The sequence below is a fragment of the Poecilia reticulata genome, chromosome 3, assembly GCF_904066995.2.
Source record: "Poecilia reticulata chromosome 3, P_reticulata-male-v2, whole genome shotgun sequence".
NCBI lineage: Eukaryota > Metazoa > Chordata > Actinopteri > Cyprinodontiformes > Poeciliidae > Poecilia > Poecilia reticulata.
The window spans coordinates 27,182,091-27,207,135 of NC_088832.1; the positions used below are offsets into that span (position 1 = coordinate 27,182,091).

Sequence of the window (25,045 nt, forward strand, 5' to 3'; positions counted from 1 at the left end):
ACCATACAAACAAATTCATTCAGTTCATTTACAGTGTGAAAGTGTAACAAATGCTATCTTAAGGCACTTTACAATGACATACAATTCATCTGTAGAAGCATATAATCCAATTTGGTCCGAGTTTAGTTCAAAATATTTCAGTAAAGTCACATTCAGATCCAATTACATACAGTGTGACTCAGCCCTGTTTCTAACGCAGTACAGTCAAAGCTGTAAAAAGCAATCTATCCAAGGAAGTCCAGCTGATTGCTTTGAGATACCATCAATACCTCCTACTGAAAGAGCAGAACTTTAATGTAAGAGTACAAAATCGTATTTTTATTCCCAAAACATTGTTAATAAGCCGAGTTTGACTTTAAAAACAAAAAAAAACAATGGATGTTGATCACAATTGTCAGACTTCATTAACTTCTTATAATACCGTTAAAGTATATCAATAAAACATGTAATTATGAATCTTTATCCCCGTCGACTGAATGAAAACAGAGAGGTAGTGTTGTTTGAGTCATTATAAGCAACAAAGACAGGTTAGTCCCAGAGCTTTCTTTTTTTTAGCTTCAAATGAAACACATAATTGATTTCTGCGTTGAAGTATGAAGATTTTAGATCAATTAAAACATAAAAAGCAAATAATCTGTTTCTTCGTCAAGCATCTGAAGCACTTTGTGTTACACTAAAGTGCTGGATAAGTTCATTTTGATTGACTGGTTGTAGCTTGAAGAGCTTTTCATCAGCTGCCAGCAACCGGCAGAAACGACAAAACCACAGCAATAAAAGCAGAAACAAACACAAAGTTGAGTATTAATCTCCTGAAGACGGAGCCGTGACGTCTCTTCCCATGGCCTCTGCTTTTGAACCACTGCACCACCTCGTCCAGGTTGTGGTCCTGCGGCTCGTATCCCAGCTCTGCTTTGGCCTTCACCATGCTGAAATAATGCGTAACTCCAGTTTTATACACCTCAGTGCGAGTCAGCAGGGGCTGAAAGTTGTAGAATGGGCCGATGAGATGGTGAATCATTTCGGTGAGAAAGGCAAACAGGTAGATGAGAGAGATGGGGAAGCGGAGTTTTGGGAAAGGGTAGCCTAAGCCTTCAACCAGAGGTCGGAAGAATTCAAAGTTATTGACCGGCCTGCCATCCGAAATGAAGTAAGCCTGGCCAGCAGAGCGATGCTGCTTCTCTGAAGTTAGAGCCTCTGCAGCTAGCATGTGGGCAGACACAAGGTTATCCACGTGGACAAACTCCACCAAACTTTTGGGACTACCATAAACAAACCTAAAGATCCCCCTCTCTATGTAGCTAACTATCCTAGGCAGGTGCCTCTGCTCACCAGGCCCATAGATACCCGCTGGGCGCAGGGCACAGGTTCTCAGCACCCCAGGGCTACCAAACAGAGCTGCTCCGTTTGCCTGTAGCACTGCCATCTCCGCCAAGGACTTGGTTCTAGAGTAGTGGTCGGGATGAAGGTGGAGCGGCAGATAAGGAAGACTTTCATCGCCATTCTCTATCACTTGGCCTCCGAACACCACGTTGAAAGTACTGGTGTAAACCAACCTTGACACTCCGTTCTCCACACAAGCTCTCAGGATGTTCTTCGTCCCCTGAACGTTGACTGCCTCAATCAGATGTCTATTCAACTGCTCTCTGCCAGACATCCCATAAGAGGCAATGTGAAACACACAGTCTACACCAAACACGGCCTTCTCAACTTGTGCATATTCACGAATGTCTCCTTGCACAAACATCATGTCTTCAGGAAGTTCTTGGCATGGAGGAACGGTGTCAAATAGAGTGATTCTGGCTCCTCTTTTATGCAGAGCGCATGCCAGGCTGCAAATAAACAAATTAATATGAATCTTATTAAAACTTATACAGATCTTCTACTTTGACTAAACACTTCAATAAAAAAAAAAACACCAAATCAACGACTTTCTTAGATGCCTTTGGAGCAAAGAACAGCGTGACATTGCCATCTCGTGGACATTAAGGAGAATTGCATAGTGTACTTTGCTGAAATTGAATAATTTTGATAAATAAATGGAAAATTGTTCTTACCGAAATCCAAAATAGCCACAACCTCCTGTCAATAAAAACACATTTTTGTCCATCTGTTCGTTTTCCATTGCAAGAGCGACAATCTGTGAATTTAGATGATTACAGAAATTTAGAGAAGACAAAAGTAAACTCAATTTTAAAAATCATAACAATTGAAACCGCCCACCCCTCCCGAAATACTTAATGACCCTGATGTAAATTTATTGTATGTCATGTTTGAATTCTCAAAAAACTTACATAAAATTGACAAACTCTGCTTTCAATAATGATCTTTTCAAGTTTAGACATTATATACCAGGCTTTACATTTTTGCTCTCATTAGTTGGCACTGGACTGAAATTTGTGCTAAAAAAAAAAAAAGATTTTTTAAAATAAAAATTTACTACTAAAACTGGTATTGCAGCCACATTAAAAACCATACTAAAAATTTGTTTTAAATTTCTGCACAAAAAACATATTTATCTCTTTCCAAGTTAAGGCAATATCAAAGTAGAAATATCTGTAAAGTTCTACACAAGATAAAGTTATTATTTATCAGCATTAGCAGTTTTTAATTCATGTCACCGCATCTAATCATCACTATCAACAGTTAACCAAGTTAGTTCTGGAGTTTTACTTCTTTTAAATTTGTCACAACCCTTTGATGCTGCATATCAAAATATTCTGGCATTAATTTTAGAACATGTTGGTTTTAAACATCAAGCTCTAATTTTATTAAAGCTGTACCTCATAGGGAGTTATTTCTTTTTCTTCAGCGTTTCTCAGTTTTGGCGTTCCCCACAGGCCTCTGCTGAGTCCACTACTCTTTATTGTGTAGCAACGCCTTACTCACCTTTCATTATTTGAATCCTTCCATCACCTCTTAGTTTGGACTACAGTGATGCTCTGTATGATGAACCATCAACTTCAGCTCTGAAATCTCTCCACTGGATTCTTTTCCGGTTTCTCGCTAATTTTAGAATTAAAGCTTTAAGTGAGTTTCTAGTTATTTTATTCCTTTTTAACTGTATTTCACTTGTTCGTGTATTCTGTCTTTATTTTATTATTTGTTTGTATGGCAGACTTCTGTTGTTTTAAATGGCATACAATAAGTCTGACAATGACATCTACTTTAGCTTTGCCCTTAACTTTGATTCTATGTTGTGAAATTACTTCTCATATCAGAAGGTATGGTAGCACTGCATAAAAAAAGCGAATGCCTCACATTCCAATATCTTCAAATATGAAAATATGTTTTTTTCCAGTTCCATGTAGCTTAGACGTGCTTGAGGAACAACTTTTGGATATTTGCATGATAGCTATGTTTACTGATATTGTGACATTATAACTTTTAAGCTGAAAACTGCAGAAAATCTAAAGCTCTCCTCAAAATTTGAAAGGATACACGAAAAATATTTTTGCAGTAAATCACATTCAATTTTTGTTACTGTTTGGAATGCTCCAAGTCGTACAACAGCCCAGCTTTAGCCTACATACAGTTGTAATGTGCGTAGCTATCTGCTCAGATATTAACTAGTGGCACCCACCTCTTCATAAGCTGGTACAGAACGACAGAAAGGTCCACTGTACTGATAGCAGCAGGCAGAGCAGTCCGGCGATCACTTCCCTGTATAGTTGCCTGATTTGTTACGTATTCCCGTCCGATCATTGAAACACATAGACGTAAGACGTGTAGACGCTGTTATTGGCCTGTACAAGCGGTCCGCTAGCAGAGTTTGCCATGTTGCGAGTGGCAAGATCTTTCAAAACAAAACTATGCTTAGAACCTGCTGTTTTTATCTGTTTGACGAATTTTTAATAATTGTTTTAATATGGAATAACATGTCACAGATATTGAACAGTGTGGGGAATAAAAGATAAACAAAATGTACTCAAACCACTTAATTTGACCTCATTTAAATCATAGCTAAAGTGTTTATTGTAGTTTTTTTTTGTTGTGTCAGAAATGAATAATAAAATGAATAATTATTGGCATTATACTAAAAAATAAGGTATAATATCAATAAAATCAATGCATAGTCTATTGCCTATACCTGCTTGCCCTTGTATGGTAACGGGAAAGCTAGACGTCGGCAGCAGTCATTGATCCACAGAGATCAAAGGGCAACACACACACACACACACACACACACAGGATAAATAAATATGCACACACACTCAGTGATACGTTTGGACTGTGAGATGAACCAGGTTACCTGGACACGTAACTGTGGAGATCATACAATCTTCATGCAAAAAGACTCCTAGATTTAAAAAGCAAGGGCCTTCTTGCTGCAGATTTATATCTCTGTGTAACATGGGGAAGTCACTCAGCAAAACATTACAACCACCAGCAACTGCCACTAGCAATATGGCGGTCGCGTGGTGTCTAGGTAATCTAGGTCTATGATTTTGTCGCCGCATTAGTATGCAACGAGTTTCACATGTTATACAAGATCAAAATATGAACATGAAAATTTGGTACCTTAAGCCTAATTATTAATCAGCTGAACTCAATGGTATCATGAATAAGTAGAATTTTGATTAGTTCAATAAAATTAAATTTTATGTTACCGGAAATTTGGGTATTTTTTCAGAATAAAAGTGGACATATTTTAAAATTTAACTAGAGGAAATTCCTGAATCTTCTTCTAACTTCTGTATGACACATTTAAAACATAACACAATTCATTGAAATGCTATAAATTATGACGTGCAACGAAATGTAGAAAGAAAAAAAAGCAAATTCTGTTCAGTTATTTTAAAGTGGCAGTCCCTCTAGTGGTTATAATCGAGTTGGGGTTTTTTTTGTTTTGTTTTTTTCTTAGCCCCTCATTTCAGGGAGGCCGGAGGCCGCACGTTTAGAGATCTAAGCAGTTATCTGTGTTATTATCAGCACCAAACAGCGACTCCACTCCCAGAACTGCAGGCTGTTATGTCATCCTCTGAAGGTAAGAGTTCATTTTAAAACACTGAACAAAGGTTTTCCAGATCGATCGGTGAACTCGTTGTGTGTATTAAGCCCTGGTGGTCAAGTACCACCTTCTCATGATGGTCGGTTCTTACGAGTTTGCATTTTCTTGATTTAGGTGTAACCATAAAATGATACTAATGACTTTTATTATGCTAATGACTATTATTTTAGTTTTGCATGTGTAGATGTAGATGTTATCCTGGGTAATATTTCTGAGTTTAAAAATACCTGTGTATGTCAGGCAGTTGAGAAACATATGGATCCATTGGGATAAACCAACACAAAGTTACTGTGATGCTTAGGAAAAAACCAAATCTGCTACTGATGATGTAAAAGCTCGTTCTACAAAGTACTGACACAATGTTCTTAATTAGTTTATAATGACTACATCTGATTTCTGTGAGACATAATTGTGTCAGTACTTTGCATTTTACAGGTCAGATGAATTTGGAGGAGTACTTCCAAAGAATTGGCTTCCATGGCCCTTCTGATAAAATGGATCTCGCAACTTTGAGGTCCATCCACAAGCTGCATGTCATGTCGATCCCTTTTGAAAACCTCAGTATTCACTGTGGAGAGTGGATCACCATGGACCTGGAGACTATTTTCAATAAGGTGGTGAGGAGCAGCCGTGGAGGCTGGTGCCTTGAGAACAACTACCTGTTTGGGTGGGTGCTGAGAGAAATGGGCTTCAATGCCACAACATTGAGCTCCAGAGCTTTCAATAGGATCATTGATGACTTTGGTGCTCTTGATTCTCACCTAATTCACAAGGTTATCATTGACGGGAAGCCTTATATAGCTGATGTAAGCTTTGGGGTCTCGTCTCAGATCTGGGAGCCGCTGGAGCTCATCTCTGGAAAGGACCAGCCGCAGGGAGCAGGCGTGTTTCGTCTCATCGATAAGGGGGACATCTGGATCCTGGAGAAGACGGGCAGGAAACCAAAGGTTCTCAATCCAGAATTTGCCAAATCCAGCCTGGTGAACAGGAAGGAGACGAAGCCAATCTACTGCTTCACCCTGGAGCCTCGACAGGTTGATCATTTCATTGAGAAAAGTCAGAGAATCCAGAGAGATCCAGCCTCCCTCTTCACCAACAAGTCCATCTGCTCCCTGCAAACATCAACAGGATTCAAAGCTCTGATTGGCTGGATCTACAGTGAGGTCACCTACAAACCTGAGGAAGGGGTGGATTTGTTGGACATGAAGAACATAACAGAGGATGAGCTTGATCAAGTCCTGATGGAACAGTTTAATGTAAAGCTGCACAACAAGCTAAAACCTGTGTGCAACAAAACATTTTACACCCTTTGAAAACCTTCCAAAAGAGTTTGGAAACCAATAGCCCAGTAGTTTACGTAGCACTATCATATATATGTTAGTTGAAAAAAGTTTAAATGTGCTTTATAGATGTAGCATATTGATTTACCATACCTAACTCCACTTTAAACTAAAAATACAAAACTACTGATATTAATGAAAGGTCAACTGTGTGTGTTACACCAATAAAATAAGAAAAGTAATTGTTAAAAACAATCAAATCTTTCATAATCTTAAAAATGAAACTTTTAAAATTCAAAATGCAATTATTTCTAACAAATTTATTGTGATGTATTAACTAATTTTACAGATTTATTCTTTTCTTTGTTGTAAACTGGACTAACATTTTAAGCATGCAATGCTCTCTGAGAGTTTAGGAGTTTCATGCTCAGATTTTGAGGCCTGTTCAGTTTGCATATTTCACATTTTGTTTGAAGACTACTGAAACCTGTACACTGCTGATGATTGTGCCAGAAAGAGTCATATTGTGAGCTTGCACATATAGCACATGTAACAAGTGATTGCCCAACTCTTCCTGACTATCCAGATGGAAAGTTCACAATCTTTTTTTGGACGCACACTGTCAATGTTTAATCTAGAATAAGTACTAGAAAGGATAATCACAGTACTTAAACTGTGATTTTTACCTCACTGTCTCCTTTGTATGTACAACTCCTCTTTAAATCATTTTACAATAAAGTTTCATTTCACATGATTAACGTCAGTGAGATTCATTGAAGTAATACAATTTGTTTTGTTTTAAGAACTTTGCAAAACTGGACTGGTGACATGTCCAAGTGGTACCCCGCATCCTGCCTGTTGACTGCTGGAGAAAAGTAATGCCATTGCAGCCATGCAAGGACTAAGTAGAGATGGATGGATGGATGGATGGATGGATGGATGGATGGATGGATGGATTTTGGCCATCTTGTATTCACAGAGACTCATATAAGCAATCATAAGATTAGATAATTGCTCACATTGTTAAGCTGGGCAGTGTTCCAGGTTGTGTAGGCCATAATATTGCCTGCTTTAAAAATCACTGTTTCTGAGTCCTAATATTCATATTTTCTGAGAAACCAATAGAAAATAAAGATTTACATCTCTGTGTGTTGAATATTTAACATCGGAGATTCACTTTTTGCATATGTCATTTCTTTTTCAATGCACCTTTGGTCAGATTTAAAGCAGGTCTAAAGTCTGCAGCTTTTGGAAATCTGCAGTTCAAGGTGTGCCACTGTTCTTGTGCACAAGCCGCTTGGTTGCTTGTGTACTCTGTCGCTTTGTTAGCCTGACTTAGCAAATGATCAACTAATCCAATCGCTGCCATATATCTCAGCACCTTACTAGTTTCAAGTTCTTCAGTAGTTCTGATTGCTTGGCTGAGGTAAGGATGAATAGTTTTTACTGTTTATGTTCATTGTTGTGGGTTGTATTTTGGAAGATGTCTATGTTACATAGTTGCTAAAAAGAGAAACAAACTATGACCTAAAACAGGAGCGATTCCAAGTGAGCGTGCACATTTTCACATGTGTGTAAATTTGACTTAATAAATAACTCTAACACCTTACATTTTACAGGTAAGATGAATTTGGAGGAGTACTTCCAAAGAATTGGCTTCCATGGCCCTTCTGGTAAAATGGATCTCGCAACTTTGAGGTCCATCCACAAGCTGCATGTCATGTCGATCCCTTTTGAAAACCTCAGTATTCACTGTGGAGAGATGATCACCATGGACCTGGAGACTATTTTCAATAAGGTGGTGAGGAGCAGCCGTGGAGGCTGGTGCCTTGAGAACAACTACTTGTTTGGATGGGTGCTGAGAGAAATGGGCTTCAATTCCACAATATTGGGTGGCAGAGTTTTCAACACTATCACTAATGACTTTCCACCAGGGGAGAATCATCTCATCAACATGGTTGTCATTGATGGGAAGCCTTATATAGCAGACGTAAGCTTTGGGGTCTCGTCTCAGATCTGGGAGCCGCTGGAGCTCATCTCTGGAAAGGACCAGCCGCAGGCAGCAGGCGTGTTTCGACTTACCAAAAAGGAGGACACCTGGATCCTGGAGAAGACAGGCAGGACACCGAAGGTTCTCAATCCAGAATTTGCCAAATCCGGCCTGGTGAACAGGAAGCAAACATATCAGATCTACTGCTTCACCTTGCAGCCTCGGGAGCCAGAACATTTCGCAGAAAAATGCCACACACTTCAAACAAATCCAGCCTCTCTGTTCACCAACAAGTCCATCTGCTCCCTGCAAACGCCAACAGGGTTCAAAGCTCTGGTTGGCTGGACCTACAGTGAGGTCACCTACAAACCTGAGGAAGGGGTGGATTTGTTGGATATGAGAAACATAACTGAGGATGAGGTTGATCAAATCTTGAAGGAGCAGTTTAATGTAAAGACACAGAATAAAATTAAGCCTGCAAACAAAAAGGTGAACTACACAATCTAGAAGATACCAAATAACCCTTTGCTTTGGCTTTTAAGTGACTGCATTGAATGTGTTTATTACATGACAAAACCAAATATCACAAATGAATGTGCCAAAGTTTTGACTTATTATGTAGTTTTATCAGATGATCTTCCTTTATTTTTATTCGGAATGTAAAACTATTAAATAACATCAATATATTTGTATTTGTATTTTGTACAAATATAACACGAAAAACCTGTTCTTTTTTCAAGAATAAAATCCAAACTATTCAACATTTCTTCTTCCTGTATGAATGTGCTCAAGTCACTTTTCTATGGAAATAAAGAACTTTGCAGTTTAAACACCCTTAAATCAAAAATCATTGCTTAATGATTGTGATTTTATATATATGAATGGGGAAAACAAAGGGACATTATGGAACGTCTAAGATTTAATTCAGCGTGAAACAGCGCCACCTGTTGCCCGTCCCCAATCTGTGACGTTTCAACTCAGGAAAAGAGGGCGGTTTGGCCCGCCCTCTTCTGAGCTTTCCATCCAATAGAATTATTTTTTGAGGATTTAGCCCATTCTGATTGGTCATCAGGTCAATCCTTCACTTGAGACAGGAAGCAGAGGCACAACCAAACAGCGCACTGCTGTTGTCGGCTTAGGACATGAATTCTTTGGAGCAGGCCGAAGGTAACAAAACCATAAAGTAGTTCATTTTACCCAGATAGAAATCTATTTTAGGGGTCATGTCGATTTTTAAATAAAAATATAAAAGATAAATCATAGGTTATGATGTAGGGAGTATAGAAACTGGTATAAAGCCTGGCTAGGGTTATTAGCATACTTGCTAGCTTAGCAGGGAGATATTTCTTTTTAGTTGACAACTGTGTAGTTTAACATCTATCCTTTGGAATAACTGTGCGTAATGTCAGACTTTATAACAACATTAACGTTTTTACGGTAATTTTTCTGTGTTTACGTATCTTAAATTAGAAATAAAAGTGTTCTAAACTGAGTATTTGTATTGATGTGTACATTATATCAAAGTCCCAGTTTATTGACAGCCACTCGGAGCTTGTCACCAGAAAAGCTTTAAGTCTGTCCTACATCTCTGATGTTCACTGTAACTGTATTTGAACGTGTCCCTTATTCCAACAGACCTAAAGGCTTTTGAGAGGAGGCTAACGGAGTATATCTCCTGTTTACAACCTGCAACAGGCAGGTGGAGAAGTAAGTACCTGCTATTGCTGACATGATACATTATGTTTTTTTCCAGCATACATAATATGTATTATGTATGCTCAGGGTAAAGCATACTGACACTGTAATGCACAAAGTTGAGTTACTACAGTGGCATTTAAAGATGTAGCAGAAACTCGTTGCATGATTTTATGACGGCGCTACTTGTTTGACAAGATAAAGAATACTGGGTGTTTTCATCTTCTAAAATGAGAAATATTTTTAGCCAATTGTAACTGATTTCAGGTTATCTCAGAAGGATGGCTATCATCCTCCAAACTATGTTCCTGTATTTCTAAACGTCTATGAACACAAAATATATATCTAAAAAAAATTACCATCACGTAAAGACATACAAGTATTCCTTACATGGAAGCAGCTGTCTCTGGGGCTATAGTGGACAGGAAATAAGGGTTTCATAGATTTTATACAGAGAGACAAGTGGCTAATTAATCAACTTTGTCTCCCAGTGAATATTATTATCAAGTTATACCAATGTGCATTTAAATGAGCTGCATATTCAGACATAGACTGCCCCTCTGGAAGTGTTAACGGGTTTTTGTCACCATATTTATTTTCACCCAGTTGCTCTTGTCCTACTATTATTACAGCACCCAAATCTACACTGCTGGTTGATGATTTAGCTCTACTACAGGCAAACATCTAGGTATATTTCCTACAATCTTAACAATAGGACAGCACTCCAATTTGCATAATGTATATGTTAGCAAACATTTCATAATAGCTGCATTTTAAAACAAGCCATTTTATCGTTGGAAAAACATTTCAAATTACAAGCTCCTACAAGTTTTAAATTGAGACTTTTACTGCATTTTGAAGGCTGAAATTCTAAGAGAATATATATATCCTTCATTTTATATTTAAGAATTTTTATATTGAGTAATTGATTTTATTACTTGTGTCTTATAACTGCACGTATGTAGGAGGATTCCAATGCTTGGTGTTTAGGGAACATACAGTCTTTCTGTAGAGATGCATCACCTTTACTAGATTCCTGAATAGTCACTATAATAAATTGTTTATAATGTTTTTCTTTTATCTCTGTTTCCAGTGATTTTGATAGTGGTGTCTGTTTGCACAGCCACAGGGGCTTGGAACTGGTTAATAGACCCCGACACTCAAAAGGTTTGTTACCTGAGGAAGTAAGCCAAATTGTATGCATGATGTTTGCATTATGCAGTTTCACTGCTGCTTCTCCTCACATTCATATGACACAGATTTGCAATTCTACAGATTACATATATGATTTTTAAAAAATCTAAATAACTTCAAACCTGATTTCAGCTAAATTACAGTGAGTTTCAAGAGAATCTTTTCTTTATGGGATTTCAATGTAATCAAAAATTACTCCTGAGTTTTGATCAGGTGAGAGAAAAAAAGTAAAACTTTGGCTCCTCTCCCTCCTTGTTTTGCAGGTTTCTTTCCTTTCATCACTTTGGAATCATCCCTTCTTCACCATAAGCTGCATTACCCTAATAGCGCTCTTCTTTGCTGGGATACACAAACGAGTCGTGGCACCCTCGATGTATCCTTTTTCTGCTGTAGTAAATCTAATGTGGAACAGCTGATTTTACTTTGAGTTAAACAGAATGTTTTTGTGTTTTTTGTTGTTTTCTTTTACATTCTTGGTCGTGTTTTTTTTTTCCTTGACGTTTGCGCCTCCAGAATTGCTGCCCGCTGCCGCACAGTTTTAGCAGAATACAACATGTCCTGTGATGATGTAAGATTGTCGATTCCTGGAAAATTAATCTTTCATCTTTCTATGAATTTAACAATATTTTATTGAAATGTCTTGACAGACGGGAAAACTCATTCTCAAACCCCGACCGAACATTCAGTGACTACCATCTAGGTCGCTCTGTTCAGTTAGTTTTCATCAATTGTTGACCTCTCATCGGTCCTTCAAGGAGCCTGACCATCAGCGACAAGGTGCAGCGCTGAGGAGGATGTCATCATCATGATGATTTAGAATGAAGAAATGGACAGATGGACACTTTTTAAAAGTTGGCTATGATGTTATCATTGAAGCTGCTGATATGCTCACCTGACCCTTGATGTATTTTACGAATCGAGTTTCGGTGTGTTTATTTCTGTTTCTAAAATTGAGCATGTATTTTATCTAAATGTTTCTATTTTTAAATTTATTTGCCTAATAAACACACAAAATGTGAAAATGTGTTGTTTTTCTGCCTTCTCTCAGATTTTTAAATATAGTTTCTGGCTGTGGTTTGCTGCAATAATCTTTCCTCTTGTTTTTCTTATTCACATTTTTTGAAAGCCAAACTGTCCATGCTCAATCCAATATCTCCTTAAGTGCCTGGGGAAATCCATGCTTGAATGGCCATGGATTTTGTTAGCTTTGATGAAAAAAGAGAAAATCGGGAGTGTTTAATTTAGAACCTGCCACTCACAAAATGGCGAACGCAATAGCGTACGGAGGAACAATTCTCTTGATTGCCACAAAGCGTGACCGCTTTCCGTCAACGACCATCACTTTCCGGCTGACTGCGTTGACTCTTCCACATGGTTTCCAGCTAGCCTGGATCTGTGGGTTGCTGGGAGTGTAATTGCCGACATTTCGGACAGAAACCACAAACAGACATCTTGTCACACGAGCACCTAGAAACAGATCAAAATGGGTAAAAGTAAAACCACGAAGTTTAAGCGACCGCAGTTCAACTCTATCGGCCTGCCGGTGAACGCTGTGAAGGAAGCGGACGAAGAGCACGACGAAGAAAGCTGTCCGGCTGCGGAGCTGCTGGAAAAAGTAGGACCACGATCACATCGGGGGTTTAAAGTTATAACTATGAAACGCAGAGATCTGAGGGCTGTGTGTTGTGTGAATTATTGATGAAGCAAGTGACTGGCAGTGTTAGGTTATTTGTCCACGGTCACATGTCAGGCTGGGGTTATGTCCCTTTAACCAGGTGTCAGTATGCGCCATGTACAGGAAATAAATATACAACATACAAAATCTTACTAATTCTAAAATATAATTGCTATATTGGTTTATTTGTCACTTAAGTGCCTCTTTGCATATGTATTATAATTTTGTATAATTATTCTTGCTTTATGGTTGTTTGTGTGTTTTGTCTTTTGTAAGGCACTTTGTGTTGCCCTTATTGTATATATTTATATGCAGTATAGAGCAATATACAATAGACAATTAGAACCAATTAATCTGACTTTTTTCTCTCTAAGGTAATTTAAAATCATGTCCCTAATTCTTTTACGTCATATGGGTATCATTATCTTTGTCTTGAATGAAATTAATTTCTTATCTGCAAAGGGAATGTTTTCAGTGTTGATTAAATCAGCAAAACGAAAGCATGTTTTGCAAAAAAATTACTTTTATTTATTTATTTATTTATTTATTTATAGACTGACAGAAATCTTCTTTTTCAACAGCGATTACTTTTATGTGTGTTTTAAAATCAACTTATAATTAACTCACAAAACTCCCTGCAAGCATAATTTCAATGATCTCATGTGGATGAAGATGGAGGGAGCTGATGTCACTCTGTCATTTTGATTACATTTTGTTTTGAAAGGGGAAACATTTTCTGTCATTATTACTTTGCATCAAAAAAAATCCCTCACATACCAGAATAAAATGTTAATATTTATCAAGTCATTGAGACCACAGTCCAGCTGACATGATGATTAAAAAGCTCCAGGGCATTCAAGAGAGACTAGCAAGTGCTATGAGTGTCTTCTCAGTGGGGGACTGCTGCTGAGAAATTGCAGTAAGCAGACGTGAGGGTTTCTGCTTATAAAAGAACAATAATCTGCTGTTAAGAAGGGCAGAAAAGAAAAAAACACATAAAAGATCTAATATGGTTGCATCTTTTCATAACAGCAGTGAAACTTGGTCAACCATGTGTGGTTGATCTTGCCTAAAAGCACAGCAGCGAATAAAGGATGATTTAAAAATGTTTTTAAAAGGCAGCTCCAACCGTGCAGGAGCAACTTGGTGATTATCTGTTTGTTTTTAAGCATGATGGAGCATGAAATTGATCAAAAATATTTATGTTTTGGGCTTATAGCTCAGAAACTCCCAGTAGCTTAAGCTACCTAAATCTACAGCTATTGATGTTTTTTTATGAGCCTGATGTATTTCTTGATGAAAGCTTGTGGATTCTTTCCTATTAAGCCAGTGTATATGTCAATATACAATAAAAACATTTGGTGACAAATAATTTAATGCTGAAGGAGTAAAGTAAAAAAATAAAATAAAGTAAAAATCTTTCTATCAATCTCCAAACATTTTGCCTCGACTTTGCTTTTGGAAACGGAAAGGAAATCTTCAAATAAACTTCAGCAGATAAGCTAGTCTATGGTGAATCCGGAAAAAAAAAAGATTGTAACCTCGATTCAATAGCAAGTTGTGTTTTTATTTCCAGTTGCAGAGTCCCAGTGCAGATATTCGAGAGTTTGCATGTGCCAGCATTTCTCGGGTGGTGCAGCAGAGCCAGGCCATTCCCGGTTTCCTCCAGAGGGACGCAGTCAGACGGCTGGGCCCCATGCTGCTGGACAGCAGCGTGGCCGTCAGGGAGACGGCCACTGGGGCGCTCAGGTGAGGGCGCAGCGGGATCTGGGCTTTTCTTCGCTCGTCTTTCGTAATGCCGCTAAATTTTTTTTTGGGATAATGTTGGACCCCTTAACACATTCCATTCATTCTTTAAAAAAAATCTTTCCTTAAGTTGTTTATAATTCAACATTAAGCTATAAAAAAACTCCTGGATCTAGCTAAGAAATATATGTCAGACATGGCAACAAAACAGAAGTAAAAAAAAAAAAGATCTGCACCACAGAGGACACCAAGCTGAAGAATAATCAAGTTCTAATAATGGCATACTTCTGTTTCAAAAAGGCTTTGTGCTAAAAATAGAAAAAGGAGGCCCTTCTGGGTTTTCTAGTTTCATCACTGGTTTACTGTAAGTGAACTTAATCAATGTTGTTTTTTAAAATAGTCGTGTACTTAAGCGTTGTGCCGGGGGAACTGCTGTGCAAAAAGCAAATAGTAAGTAGTTGGGAGGATATGCTCCACATTATTCAGGATTTGATTGTTTAATGTTCAGAGATCTTCATCTTTTCTTTTCATTATGTTTTCACATGAAACAGAACACATTTTTTCCCTCAGCACTTCTTTCGGTATAAAGCTGTGCTCTGATTGCTCTTCAGTCAGAGGTTTTGTGCAACAGATCAGCAACTCTGCAATTTTTAAAACGTTTTTTCTCAGCTTTGTTACTCACACAGGATCTCCTCTGAGTTACTGATGAGTGTGTGTCTGCCTCACAGAAATCTGAGTGCATGCGGAGGTCAGGAGGTGTGTGAAGACATGGTGAGGCACGACGTCATGACGCCGCTGACAGCACTGCTTCGAGAGGTGAGACTCCACTGCTGCTTTTAGCTCACTGCGTCTTCTTAGCTCCTCGTCGTCTGTAGACTGTAACATCTGCAGGAACTGGATGTCATTCAAGCACACAGGCAGTAATATGTGTGTACAGGGTTCAAACAGGTGCTTTTAAAAGTTTGGAAAGTTCTTGATTTCTGTGTAAAGTCATTGGAAGTGCTTGATATTTTAACTGAACATTTGACTAAAAGCCTAGATTTGGAAATGGTTGAAACTAGACATTTTCATGCACGCACACACACACACACACACACACACACACACACACACACACACACACACACACACACACACACACACACACACACACACACACACACACACACACACACACACACGCATTTCCTTTCTCACTGTCTAAAATGAAATCTGACTAAATGTCTCTTGTTTTAGGTTAGTTGGAATTACCTGAATTATTTTTATTTCCTAAATGACAGAAAACTTAGCAAGAATATTTTTGTATATTGTGTATAAGCATTTAAATTTTGACAAGATCATTTACCGTAACATGATTTGTTTGGATTGTTCCAATGTAAGAAATATTTATTATTCCTAATGGCTTAGTGACTTGTTGGTCAGTGTAATTGATATATATGTTATTCATCTTGTTTAATGCTATCACAAGACATTATTGATAACAGTAAATCATATCACATTTTGGTGAATTTAAACTGCCTTTTAGTTCATTTGTATTGTTTTTATCTCCAAAAATGTCGAGTGCTGGAAAAGTAAAAAAAAACCTATCTTAAAATACTTGGAAAGTGCTTGACTTTTACTGTGGGAAAAGTATACAAACCCTGTTTTTAAGGCTGTATTCACAGCTGTAAAAACAAAAAAGTTGACATGCAGCAAATTTTATTGTGTTGTTGACATTTTGCACCAAAGTCAGTACTCTATTTAAGTGATAAATACAGTGAATGTATCTGCTGCTTCCGTGGTCAGAGTGTTGTTTCCTTTCCAGTGCTGTACTGGTTTCGACACCGCTGCTGTTGCAATGAAAGACCAGAGCAATCCTGTGGAGGGAGTGGCCAATGAAGCTGTGAACCTACTGTGGAATCTTTGGTAAGCCAACAAGTTGGTATGTAGGGTTTTTATTGATTTATTTCCTCCTCTAGAGATGTAGTTGTGGCTTAGTTACTCTACTGCAACACAGAGCTTTCTCCGTTCTTAAAATCAGAATAAGTCAAGAGATAGGTATTTAGCTATTTCTATTTGATGTTCATTTGAATCATTCCACTGTCAGGAGTATTTGGAACAAAATCAAGTTCTATTCAAAGATTTTCACTGTTAATTGTGTTACTAAGGCCACAGTTCAGGAGGACACCTGCTAAATCTTCAATTCTTCAGCTGATTGTCGTTCATCTGTTGTCCCGTTAGTGAGAGCAGCAGCCAGGCAGTGTCTTTGTTCAACAAATCCGGCCTCTTGGACCTGGTTGTCCAGTGCTTGGACAGACACCCTCACAACGTGGAGCTGTCCATATCAGCTGGTAGGTCTGACAGGAGTTCCTTTGAAATTCTTTATTTAACGTTTCTGATGGGCATCATTTTTTAATTTAACCAGGTAAGTTGAATGAGAACAAATTCTCATTTTCAACAACACACTGTTGTTGATGTTTTAATGTTCAGAAAACATTAAAACATCATACAACAGCGTATCATTTACTCTTTCCCATTTATTCTTGCTGGGTTAGAGAAAGTGAGTTTTCACTGGCTGTATGTAGCATAAAGTAAGTCAGCATTGCCCCATCCCCACCTGTTGCTGCACGCTACATGTCAGCGGGCTGAAAGAAGGCTATTACATTTTTCCCCAAACTAATAGAAAATATATTAAGCTGAAAACCTTTTATTTTTTCCACTAGCTGTTTTTTCTTCTTCTGAATTTTACAGAATGGAAATAAAATACAAGATTATTAAGCAACTAAAACCATAAAATTGGTCAAAAATAGGAAGTAAATTTCTCTCCCAAATACCCATCAACTGCTGTCTACAGTTTCCAGCTGTTAAAAAGATGCTTTTAAAGGATGAGATGCTACAAATTCAGGTAAATAACCCCAAAATGTTTGACAGTAAGCCTACTTCTGTGCATTTTATTTTAGAAGTAGACTCGATACGTACGCATTTCAGTGAGCTTTTAATGGGTATATTCATCTCGGTTTATTTTAAGGTAATATAAGCTACTCTGCCGTCTCAGTTGGAGGAATCTGACTCTTATTGTTTTTGTTTCTCAGCTCACTGTTTGCACACTGTGACCGAGGACAACCCCGAGCTGCTGCGTAGCATGAACGCCGCTGTACTTGGAGCCCTAGAAAAAGTGCTGCTGTCATCTCAGCCAGGCATGGCGCACGTTCTCCTCAGGACTTTAGCTGCAGGTAAAATTCATCTCTTGTCATATTTGTCTCTTTCACTTTTTAAGGTGGCCCGAAAACTGCAGTGTATGTTTCCATAGCATCTCCTCTTGAGTTCCTGCCTTGTCTCTCAGGTACGCTGTGGAACATGAAGGCCACCCTGCCTGCGGCCCGACAAGCCCAGACCCTCAACGCCGTGGTGGCCGCCCTGTCACAGTGTCTGGATTTGGACGCAGGGGTGTTGATCCCTGAACTCAGACGAGCGGAAGAGGCTAACCACAAAAACACGGCTGCTGTGGCCGAAGCAGAACAGGCGGAGGCAGTGGCGGAGCCCGCTGAGGAGAAGATGGACGAGGAGGACGCACCCACGAAGAAGAAGAATGGCAAAACTACGAAGGTTGACACTGACTTTTCCGACCTGCTGCCTGTAAGTTGACACTCTGGTTACTACAGAAAGCACCTCTAAACTTTTTCACATTTTGTTATATTAGAATAAGAAACTTGTTTTTATTTTTCATGATAAAACCAGGAAACTGTCATTGTTACTTGCCTAATTAAAAGCCTCACAGTGAAACATAGTGGTGGCAGCATCATGCTCAGGATATTCTTTGCAATCCTGGAAGAAAATCACGCTGGGAAAGGCTCACATCCAGCCAGAGCTACAATGAAATGTTTCAGATCAAAGCATGTTCATGTTACAATGGCCTAATCAAAGGACAGACCTTAAACCTCATTCAGTCCGAGTTGTTTTGCAAAGAAGAATGGGCAAAATATTCACTCTCTGTGTGAAACTGATTGAAGAACTGATTGAGATATGACTCAGAAAGTTTAAAATTAAAGGAAGCATTTCGATCCGGAGGGTGAAAAGTATGCTGATTGTTTTATTGTTAAAACAATTAAGCTAATGCTGGCTTTAATGCTATCGATATTATTCAGGCTTACAGTAGCATTATGGCTAACATTAGCTCAATTCATTCAGTAAGTCAACTTAAGCTTTTAAGTCAAAATGAGTTAGCTACAAAGCTAATGTTAGCTTAAATGCTCATTTTAGTTCTAACAATAGACAGTTAGCTACCTAATTATCTACAATCTCATTAATATACATTAAAGTTTGTAGTTGTAATATGACAAAACGTGAAGAAGTTAAAAGGGTGAAATAAAAAAGCTTCAACAACAATAAAACATGGAATCAGAGCACCACAAGCTGAATGTGTTATCTTCTCAGTTTATTTTGCGATCATCCATCAGAGTTTAAGTAGGCCAGTGCACAGCTGGTTATTTTTCCCTGAATCCATCAACACCACTTCTGACAGATCTTTCAAACTGTTGTTCACCTCGTATCCTCGGGTGGAGTCAGAAAAGTTAACTCATGTTTTCACACGACTGTGTTCACATCCACCTTTGTGATGTTGAAGCATTCACAAAGGCTGTTTGTTAACAGCATTCATAAATTAAGGTGGTGGTATCTGTTTGCAGGTTTGCTGAGACAGGGGTCATACAGGGGCTCAGAGTCCTTGAAAGTGCTTGATATTTAAACAGGATAGTTTTGTGCACTCTAATGTTGATTAAAAGCCTAAATTTAGAACATGTTATATATTTTCATACACCTAATAAAAAGGCATACACAGTTTTTCTCACTGTCTGAAGTTAAATCTGACTAAACTTTTACTGTTTTAGTTCAGTTAAATAAAAAAATGATTTATGTTTGCTAAATGCCAGAAAACGTAGCCAGAACATTTTTTTGAGTTTTTTAAAATATATATATCGCTTTTCATCATTTAACATGAGCAGGAAAGTCATTAAGAACTGGATCCACTTGTATGGAAAAACCCTCACAGTGATTCGCAGAGGTCTTGTAGATGGCCTGTAGCTTAGACGCTGAGATGCGATGCTGTTCATGGGAAATATGCGGTCTGCTTTTGGACTTTAGAGCTACCCACCAATGGCAGGTGGAAAGGCAACACACGAGTCATCCGAAAGTGCAACACCAGGTCGACAGTGCAGACAAACTGTGGAGTAGACGCATCGCGGGTCATTTGGGGGCTGCTGACAGGCTGACTCAGCCCCGGCGAGACAGACCTGTCCCTCACGGCTCGGTCATGAACAGAACCCCAAGATCATGTTGACGTTCCACAATCCCCCCTCTAAAATATAAAACTAGCTCTATTCAGTCATAATAACGCATTCATCGTGGCCATAAATATATCAGCGTAGCTTAAGCCAAGTTTGTCCATCAGCTACTTTCTATGCAGGCTGTCACCACGACCCAGCTCAGAAATGTGCAACCTGACGTGTTCGAGTGCATCAGCAGGAATAAATCGCTCCTCTGTAGCGAGCGGCTGCAGCCAGACTGGGCGATAGCAGTGCTAGCAGTCATGGTTGTATCGGGATGTTGACTCACGCGGCTGTTTGTTTGTGTCCAGAGGGGTAAGGAGGAGCTGAGGGAGGCAACGGCCTTGCTGACAGCCCAGCAAACGTCCTTGGAGATCATTGTCAACATGTGCTGCTCTGACGGTGAGTGTTGAGGGCACGGACAGCAGTGCTGACCCCAGGCACTTTCATCTAAAATTTATTTCCTGTGACACGGGCACCAAGTGTGGGTTTGTCATTCTGAGCGGCTGTTAGACCAGTAAACGTATTGCCCGGGTGATTTAAGGACATTAAAACTTGCTTTATTGCTCTCCTTTTCTACCGTTTAGACCCCTCTGATGACGAGTGGGAGGAGGAGTCGAGCAGCGATGAAAGTGACTTGGGTCCTGACGGGCTCTGCGACGGACTGTCCGGTCTGATGTCTCCACTGTGCTTGTCAGCTGAGGTTCAAGGGGCCTTGATCAACCACGGCATACCAGAAAAGGCAAACAGCTCTCTGCTTCCTCAATCACACCTCACTTCTGTCACTACATGCACAGAAAGAATTCATTACAGAGTCAGAGAGTGTTGACAAGTGCCTAAAGTGGGTTAAGCTGTCATCTTTGCGGCTGTGGTTGCAAGCCTAAAAGGAACAGCTCTGCAGAGGTGTAAATGCCTTTTGGATATTTTCAGTGGATTTTATTAAGCAGTGCCTAATATTGAAGAGGAAGAAAATGGGACATAGATTTATTTTATTTTTTTAACAAATAAAACACCTGAAAAGTATGGCATGTTGCAGACTAAAAGTCACACTTCCTTTCATAGGTTGCTCAAACTTTGTGACTGATGTTAAATATTAATCCATACTGATACACATGAACCAATGATTAAACATTACCATCTGCAGACATGAGGATAGCTAATCACAGTCTGAAAACTAGCTGCCGGTGTTGTGACGATCTGTGCTACCCCGTCAAATTTTCTTTGTGTAGCACGTCTAGATAGCTATGTTTAGACATAGCACCTGTTGAGACTTGTGAACAGTGCAGCTAGGTCTTGCAGAATAGCTCAAACTTAGATTGGAAGGAAAACATCTGTGAAAAACAAATTTTCACTTCTCACTGGAGATGCTCAATTAGATTCTGATCTTGATTTAACTAGACCATTCTAACACATAAATATGCTTGGTTCTACACTATGCCATTGTAGTTCTGACTGTGTCCAGGATGAGTCTTTGTCCTGTCTGAGGTCTGTTTCAACTTCCAACAGGCTTTCTTCAGCACTGGACTTGGGCACCACTGTATTAAATTTCATGTACATGCATCAAAGTAATATAAATGCAAAATGTTTTTCATATTTTTATTCTAGATTAAAAACATCTTAATGTGATTGTCATGTGTCATTTTCCATTTTTTATGTTGTGTTTTTCTGAGACGCGTAATAACATACGTTAGTGGTTGTACTGTGCGGTTAAGTTCAGTAGTTACTTGATGAATATTGTGGAAGGAACTGTTTGTTTGTCATTATACCCCACTTTGCTTCTCCCACATATATGCTTTGATTGCACTGTAATATGTTTTCTTTTCTCTGGATTCAAGGTTCTCAACAAAACATCCTTCCCCAGAGAGGAAGCCACCAATGTGTGCCAAGAGAATCCATCCTGGAGGAGCCTGAGCAGGCGGTACTCACCTTCATCAACTCAAAATTGGTTGCAGCTATTAACTTTTCACCATATAAACCTTTTTTTTTATGCCTCCTGTTTGTATAGGATGCAGCGGGTTCAGTCCCGGGCGCTGACTTGCCTCCACAGCATCCTCTCCACCATGGATGCAGAGTCTCTGGGCGGTGAGGCAGCCCTGCAGGGAGCAGCACAGCACCTGTCCTCACTGGTCTTTGGTGCTGAAGGTCTCGGATTTTTGTTGATATTTTTGCAATTTAGAACTTTTGATACTTTACTAGTTTAGTGTTCACAGGCACGTGTGAAAGCAACAAGCAGAACTGACGTTTAAACTTTCTTCTGTTGCAGAAATCCCCAAAGATGAGGAGTTCCTTGAGGCCGTCATCAGCGCCATGCGCTCTCTCCTGCAGATAATTGCCTCCAAAAACATCAGCCAGGTACAAAATACAGTAATTAGGAAAATACATTTAAGATTTCATCCTTTTTAGGCAGCATATTGTAGCATTGCTTTTCAAAACATTTAACTGTCTAGCAGTGTATTTCTTTTCACAGCAGAGTTTTATAAATGAGAAAGTGCTAGAAAGCATACTATGGAGAATGACCTGCTGGTTCTGCTTAGCATATATTTAAGTTAATGACATCGCAAAGGTGCAAGAATAATTTTTATTAAGTTTTTTTTTTTTAAATCTGTGTAGCATTCTAAAAGTTTTTCTCTTGCAGCTATACACAATAAAAATAAACACCTTTTCAAAGAAGTATTCTGATTTAAAAACATTAAAAAAAAACCAGGAATTTTGAATCATCTTTTTTTTTTTTAATGGACGAATCGCAAAGCAAAGACAAACTGAGCATGGTGTGTCGCTCTGTAGGTTACAAACTATATTTAGTGATTCCGACTAGAAGCTTTAACCCAACACTATTTCCAACAACAACCCTCTGACTGCATGGCTGCTTTTTCTGTCGTGTTTGTGTTTGTTCAGTGCATGACCCCCCAGCAGCTGATGAGTCTGAGCGAGGCGGCCACCCGCTGCGATGTCGTCAGCGTGAGGGTTAACGCCGTCGCCATCCTTGGAATCACTGGAAGCACATTAGCTAAAGAAAAGGGCACGGTGGAAACCCTTCAGGTATCACTTCTTCCATTTTTATTTTGTTTGTGCCCAAATGTTTGCTCCTGCCCTGAGAACTTTTGCTCCTGCAGATGATTGGAAACGCCTTGCTTCAAGTCGCCACGAGGGATTCCGACCTGGTTGTGAACGGAGAAGCGCTCGACGCTTTGCTTGACGTGTTCGCTGATGGAGAGGAGGCAGAAATGGCGGCTAAAAACCTCAACTTACTGCCTGCACTTAAGGCACTTCAGCCCGTCTTCAAGGCAAAGGTTGTAGAGATGAACTAACATTTAGCTTAGGCAATTTTTGTAATTAGGTCATTCTTTTGACTTCCAAAAGATATTTTCCAATCAAATTTATTTCAGGTTCTCATCTCTCTAATACATTCAGATACTTATCCATCTTTCTTTCTCTTAATAGATCCGTAAAGAAGGCCGGGGTAAATACAGCCCTCAGCAGCTGTGCGTGTTGGACAACATCAAAATCAACCTGAGAAGATTTATTGGTTATCTGGAAAAGGTGGTGAAGAAATAAGGACTTTGTGTTCTTCACACTGTGGTCAGTTGTTGAGACGTGATGAGATGGTGCAGTTGAGAAACCGTCACTTATTTATGTATTTTTAAAAATAATTACTGTTTACAGTTGTTTGAGTTATGTGAATATATTTTGTGAAAAGGAAGAGGTGGTGGCATTTTGTCTGCGAAGAGTCACCGACACGGTTTAGAAGATTTCAGCAGATTTTGATGGCATGTCAGCAACATTTTTAAAAGATAACGGTGGAAAAATTGCAGACTGCAGTTTTTCTTTCATTTGTACCCTTTAACTTATCCTAACTAGTAGGAGGAGACCTATTTGGGGGGAAAAAAGCAGTCATGTTGCTAGGCCACAACAGACTGCTGTTATTTTACAGCAGAATGATCCATTTTATTTTTAGAAAATAAACTGCTTTTCTTAAATTAATCACATCACGGGACTATTTTGTATCCATTGTGAAGACTTTTGGAAATCACTCTTTGAAAGCCAATTTTCTAGATTCATATTTTAAAGTTAAAATTGCTGCACTAGTTTTCAAGCTTATAGAGAAACTAGAGCTAACGGTGCTCTGGCTAATAGAGAGAAAATTAACTCCATATTATAGGGGATGGCTAAAGTATTCATGCCCTGCTACTTGTCCCAGTAGAACAAAAGGAGACTCACAGCATGATGCTGCCACCACCATGAAGAGACGCAGAGTGCATTTTTTATTTGCTTAACAAGAATAAGGAAGAAATCCATGGATGCGTTTTCATTTCATAATTATGTCCTATTTTGTGATTGTTTACCACATAAAATTCCACTAAAATATTATATTTGTTGTTGTTGCATGTCAAAATTCAATAGAGGTAAATACTTTTGTAAGGTTAAGTGTGCAAGGAAATCTTGAAATTAAAAATTCAAACCTTTTTCAGACTTCTACAATGTGAAATTCTGAATTTACTTTCACAAATTAGCTAGTTTTTAATAAGCTAACTTATTAAAAGCTGTGTTGTAAATAATTAAATCTTCAATCTGAAACTTTCTGGGAAACAATAGACTTGACTGACAGGAATAGTATTTAGTTCAGCAGTGAATGGAAAAGGTGTTAAAAATATTTCTGGGTGTATCAGAAATGTGCCAAAAACTTTTATACTACATAGTTTCATTGAAATCTGATCCATCTCCTAATAAAGTGAAAAGAAATTCGACTAATCTCTTCATTTTTCTGGAATAAGGTATATTATGGGGTAAAAAATATTTAACTTCTCAAAAGTAAATGCATAAAGTTCTGAACCATGATGTAAACATGAACTTATTCGAAGTTGTCCTGCTGTAACTGTTTAAAATAAAAATACATTTGGTGTAAGGTGAGATATCCCCATTGGAAACATCAGTTGACTTTTTATTTTTATTTTTTTTTATCACTTGATTAGTTTATGGTAAACTTCTGGGTCATGAGAGAACCATTTCGAATAGTTTAAAAAAAGACTTTCAGCAAAAGTACTGAAAAATTTCATATGAAATCAGAACTTTTGGTTTGGTTTTTGAATATCTTATTAAAAATAGTCAGTGAATAATAACTCTTAAATTGTTCAAATTAACAAGGTACTTGCTCCAAGT

The 25,045-nt window shown here is 38.6% G+C and overlaps 4 protein-coding genes across 6 annotated transcripts; 3 read left to right on the forward strand and 1 right to left on the reverse strand.

Annotated features, from left to right (window-relative positions):
* Positions 1 to 14: 14 nt before the first annotated feature.
* sdr42e1 (short chain dehydrogenase/reductase family 42E, member 1) lies at positions 15 to 6,051 on the reverse strand. The gene is given in 3 exon segments (XM_081605391.1): positions 15 to 1,829; positions 2,055 to 2,137; positions 5,770 to 6,051. Coding segments are annotated over 3 exon segments (1,464 nt in total). The 3' UTR covers positions 15 to 730.
* LOC103462640 (arylamine N-acetyltransferase, pineal gland isozyme NAT-10-like) lies at positions 3,582 to 8,957 on the forward strand. 3 transcript variants are annotated; one of them, XR_014086971.1, is made up of 2 exons: positions 3,582 to 4,984; positions 5,839 to 5,974. XR_014086971.1 is itself a non-coding variant. In XM_081605390.1 (2 exons), exons 1-2 carry the CDS (start codon positions 4,969 to 4,971, stop codon positions 8,783 to 8,785), a joined length of 894 nt encoding a protein of 297 aa, XP_081461516.1. In that variant the 5' UTR covers positions 3,591 to 4,968; the 3' UTR covers positions 8,786 to 8,957. The 3 variants fall into 3 exon arrangements, 2 of the variants coding, with proteins under 2 accessions (XP_081461516.1, XP_008403764.2); XM_081605390.1 differs by lacking the exon at positions 5,839 to 5,974 and adding an exon at positions 7,908 to 8,957 and having other exon boundaries at positions 3,591 to 4,984; XM_008405542.3 differs by lacking the exons at positions 3,582 to 4,984; positions 5,839 to 5,974 and adding exons at positions 6,322 to 7,714; positions 7,908 to 8,957.
* A 348-nt stretch (positions 8,958 to 9,305) lies between these two features.
* cnep1r1 (CTD nuclear envelope phosphatase 1 regulatory subunit 1) lies at positions 9,306 to 12,193 on the forward strand. Its single transcript, XM_008405544.3, has 6 exons — positions 9,306 to 9,445; positions 9,914 to 9,985; positions 11,067 to 11,140; positions 11,431 to 11,540; positions 11,681 to 11,735; positions 11,815 to 12,193. Exons 1-6 carry the CDS (start codon positions 9,421 to 9,423, stop codon positions 11,854 to 11,856), a joined length of 378 nt encoding a protein of 125 aa, XP_008403766.1. The 5' UTR covers positions 9,306 to 9,420; the 3' UTR covers positions 11,857 to 12,193.
* Positions 12,194 to 12,498: 305 nt separating this feature from the next.
* Positions 12,499 to 24,818, forward strand: heatr3 (HEAT repeat containing 3). Its single transcript, XM_008405545.3, has 15 exons — positions 12,499 to 12,782; positions 14,419 to 14,591; positions 15,317 to 15,404; positions 16,393 to 16,493; positions 16,809 to 16,918; positions 17,660 to 17,800; positions 17,911 to 18,203; positions 20,200 to 20,290; positions 20,476 to 20,630; positions 21,724 to 21,806; positions 21,894 to 22,030; positions 22,152 to 22,240; positions 22,784 to 22,927; positions 23,002 to 23,178; positions 23,330 to 24,818. The coding sequence occupies exons 1-15, from the start codon at positions 12,651 to 12,653 to the stop codon at positions 23,441 to 23,443; spliced, it is 2,028 nt and encodes a 675-aa protein (XP_008403767.2). The 5' UTR covers positions 12,499 to 12,650; the 3' UTR covers positions 23,444 to 24,818.
* The last annotated feature ends 227 nt before the right edge of the window (positions 24,819 to 25,045 follow it).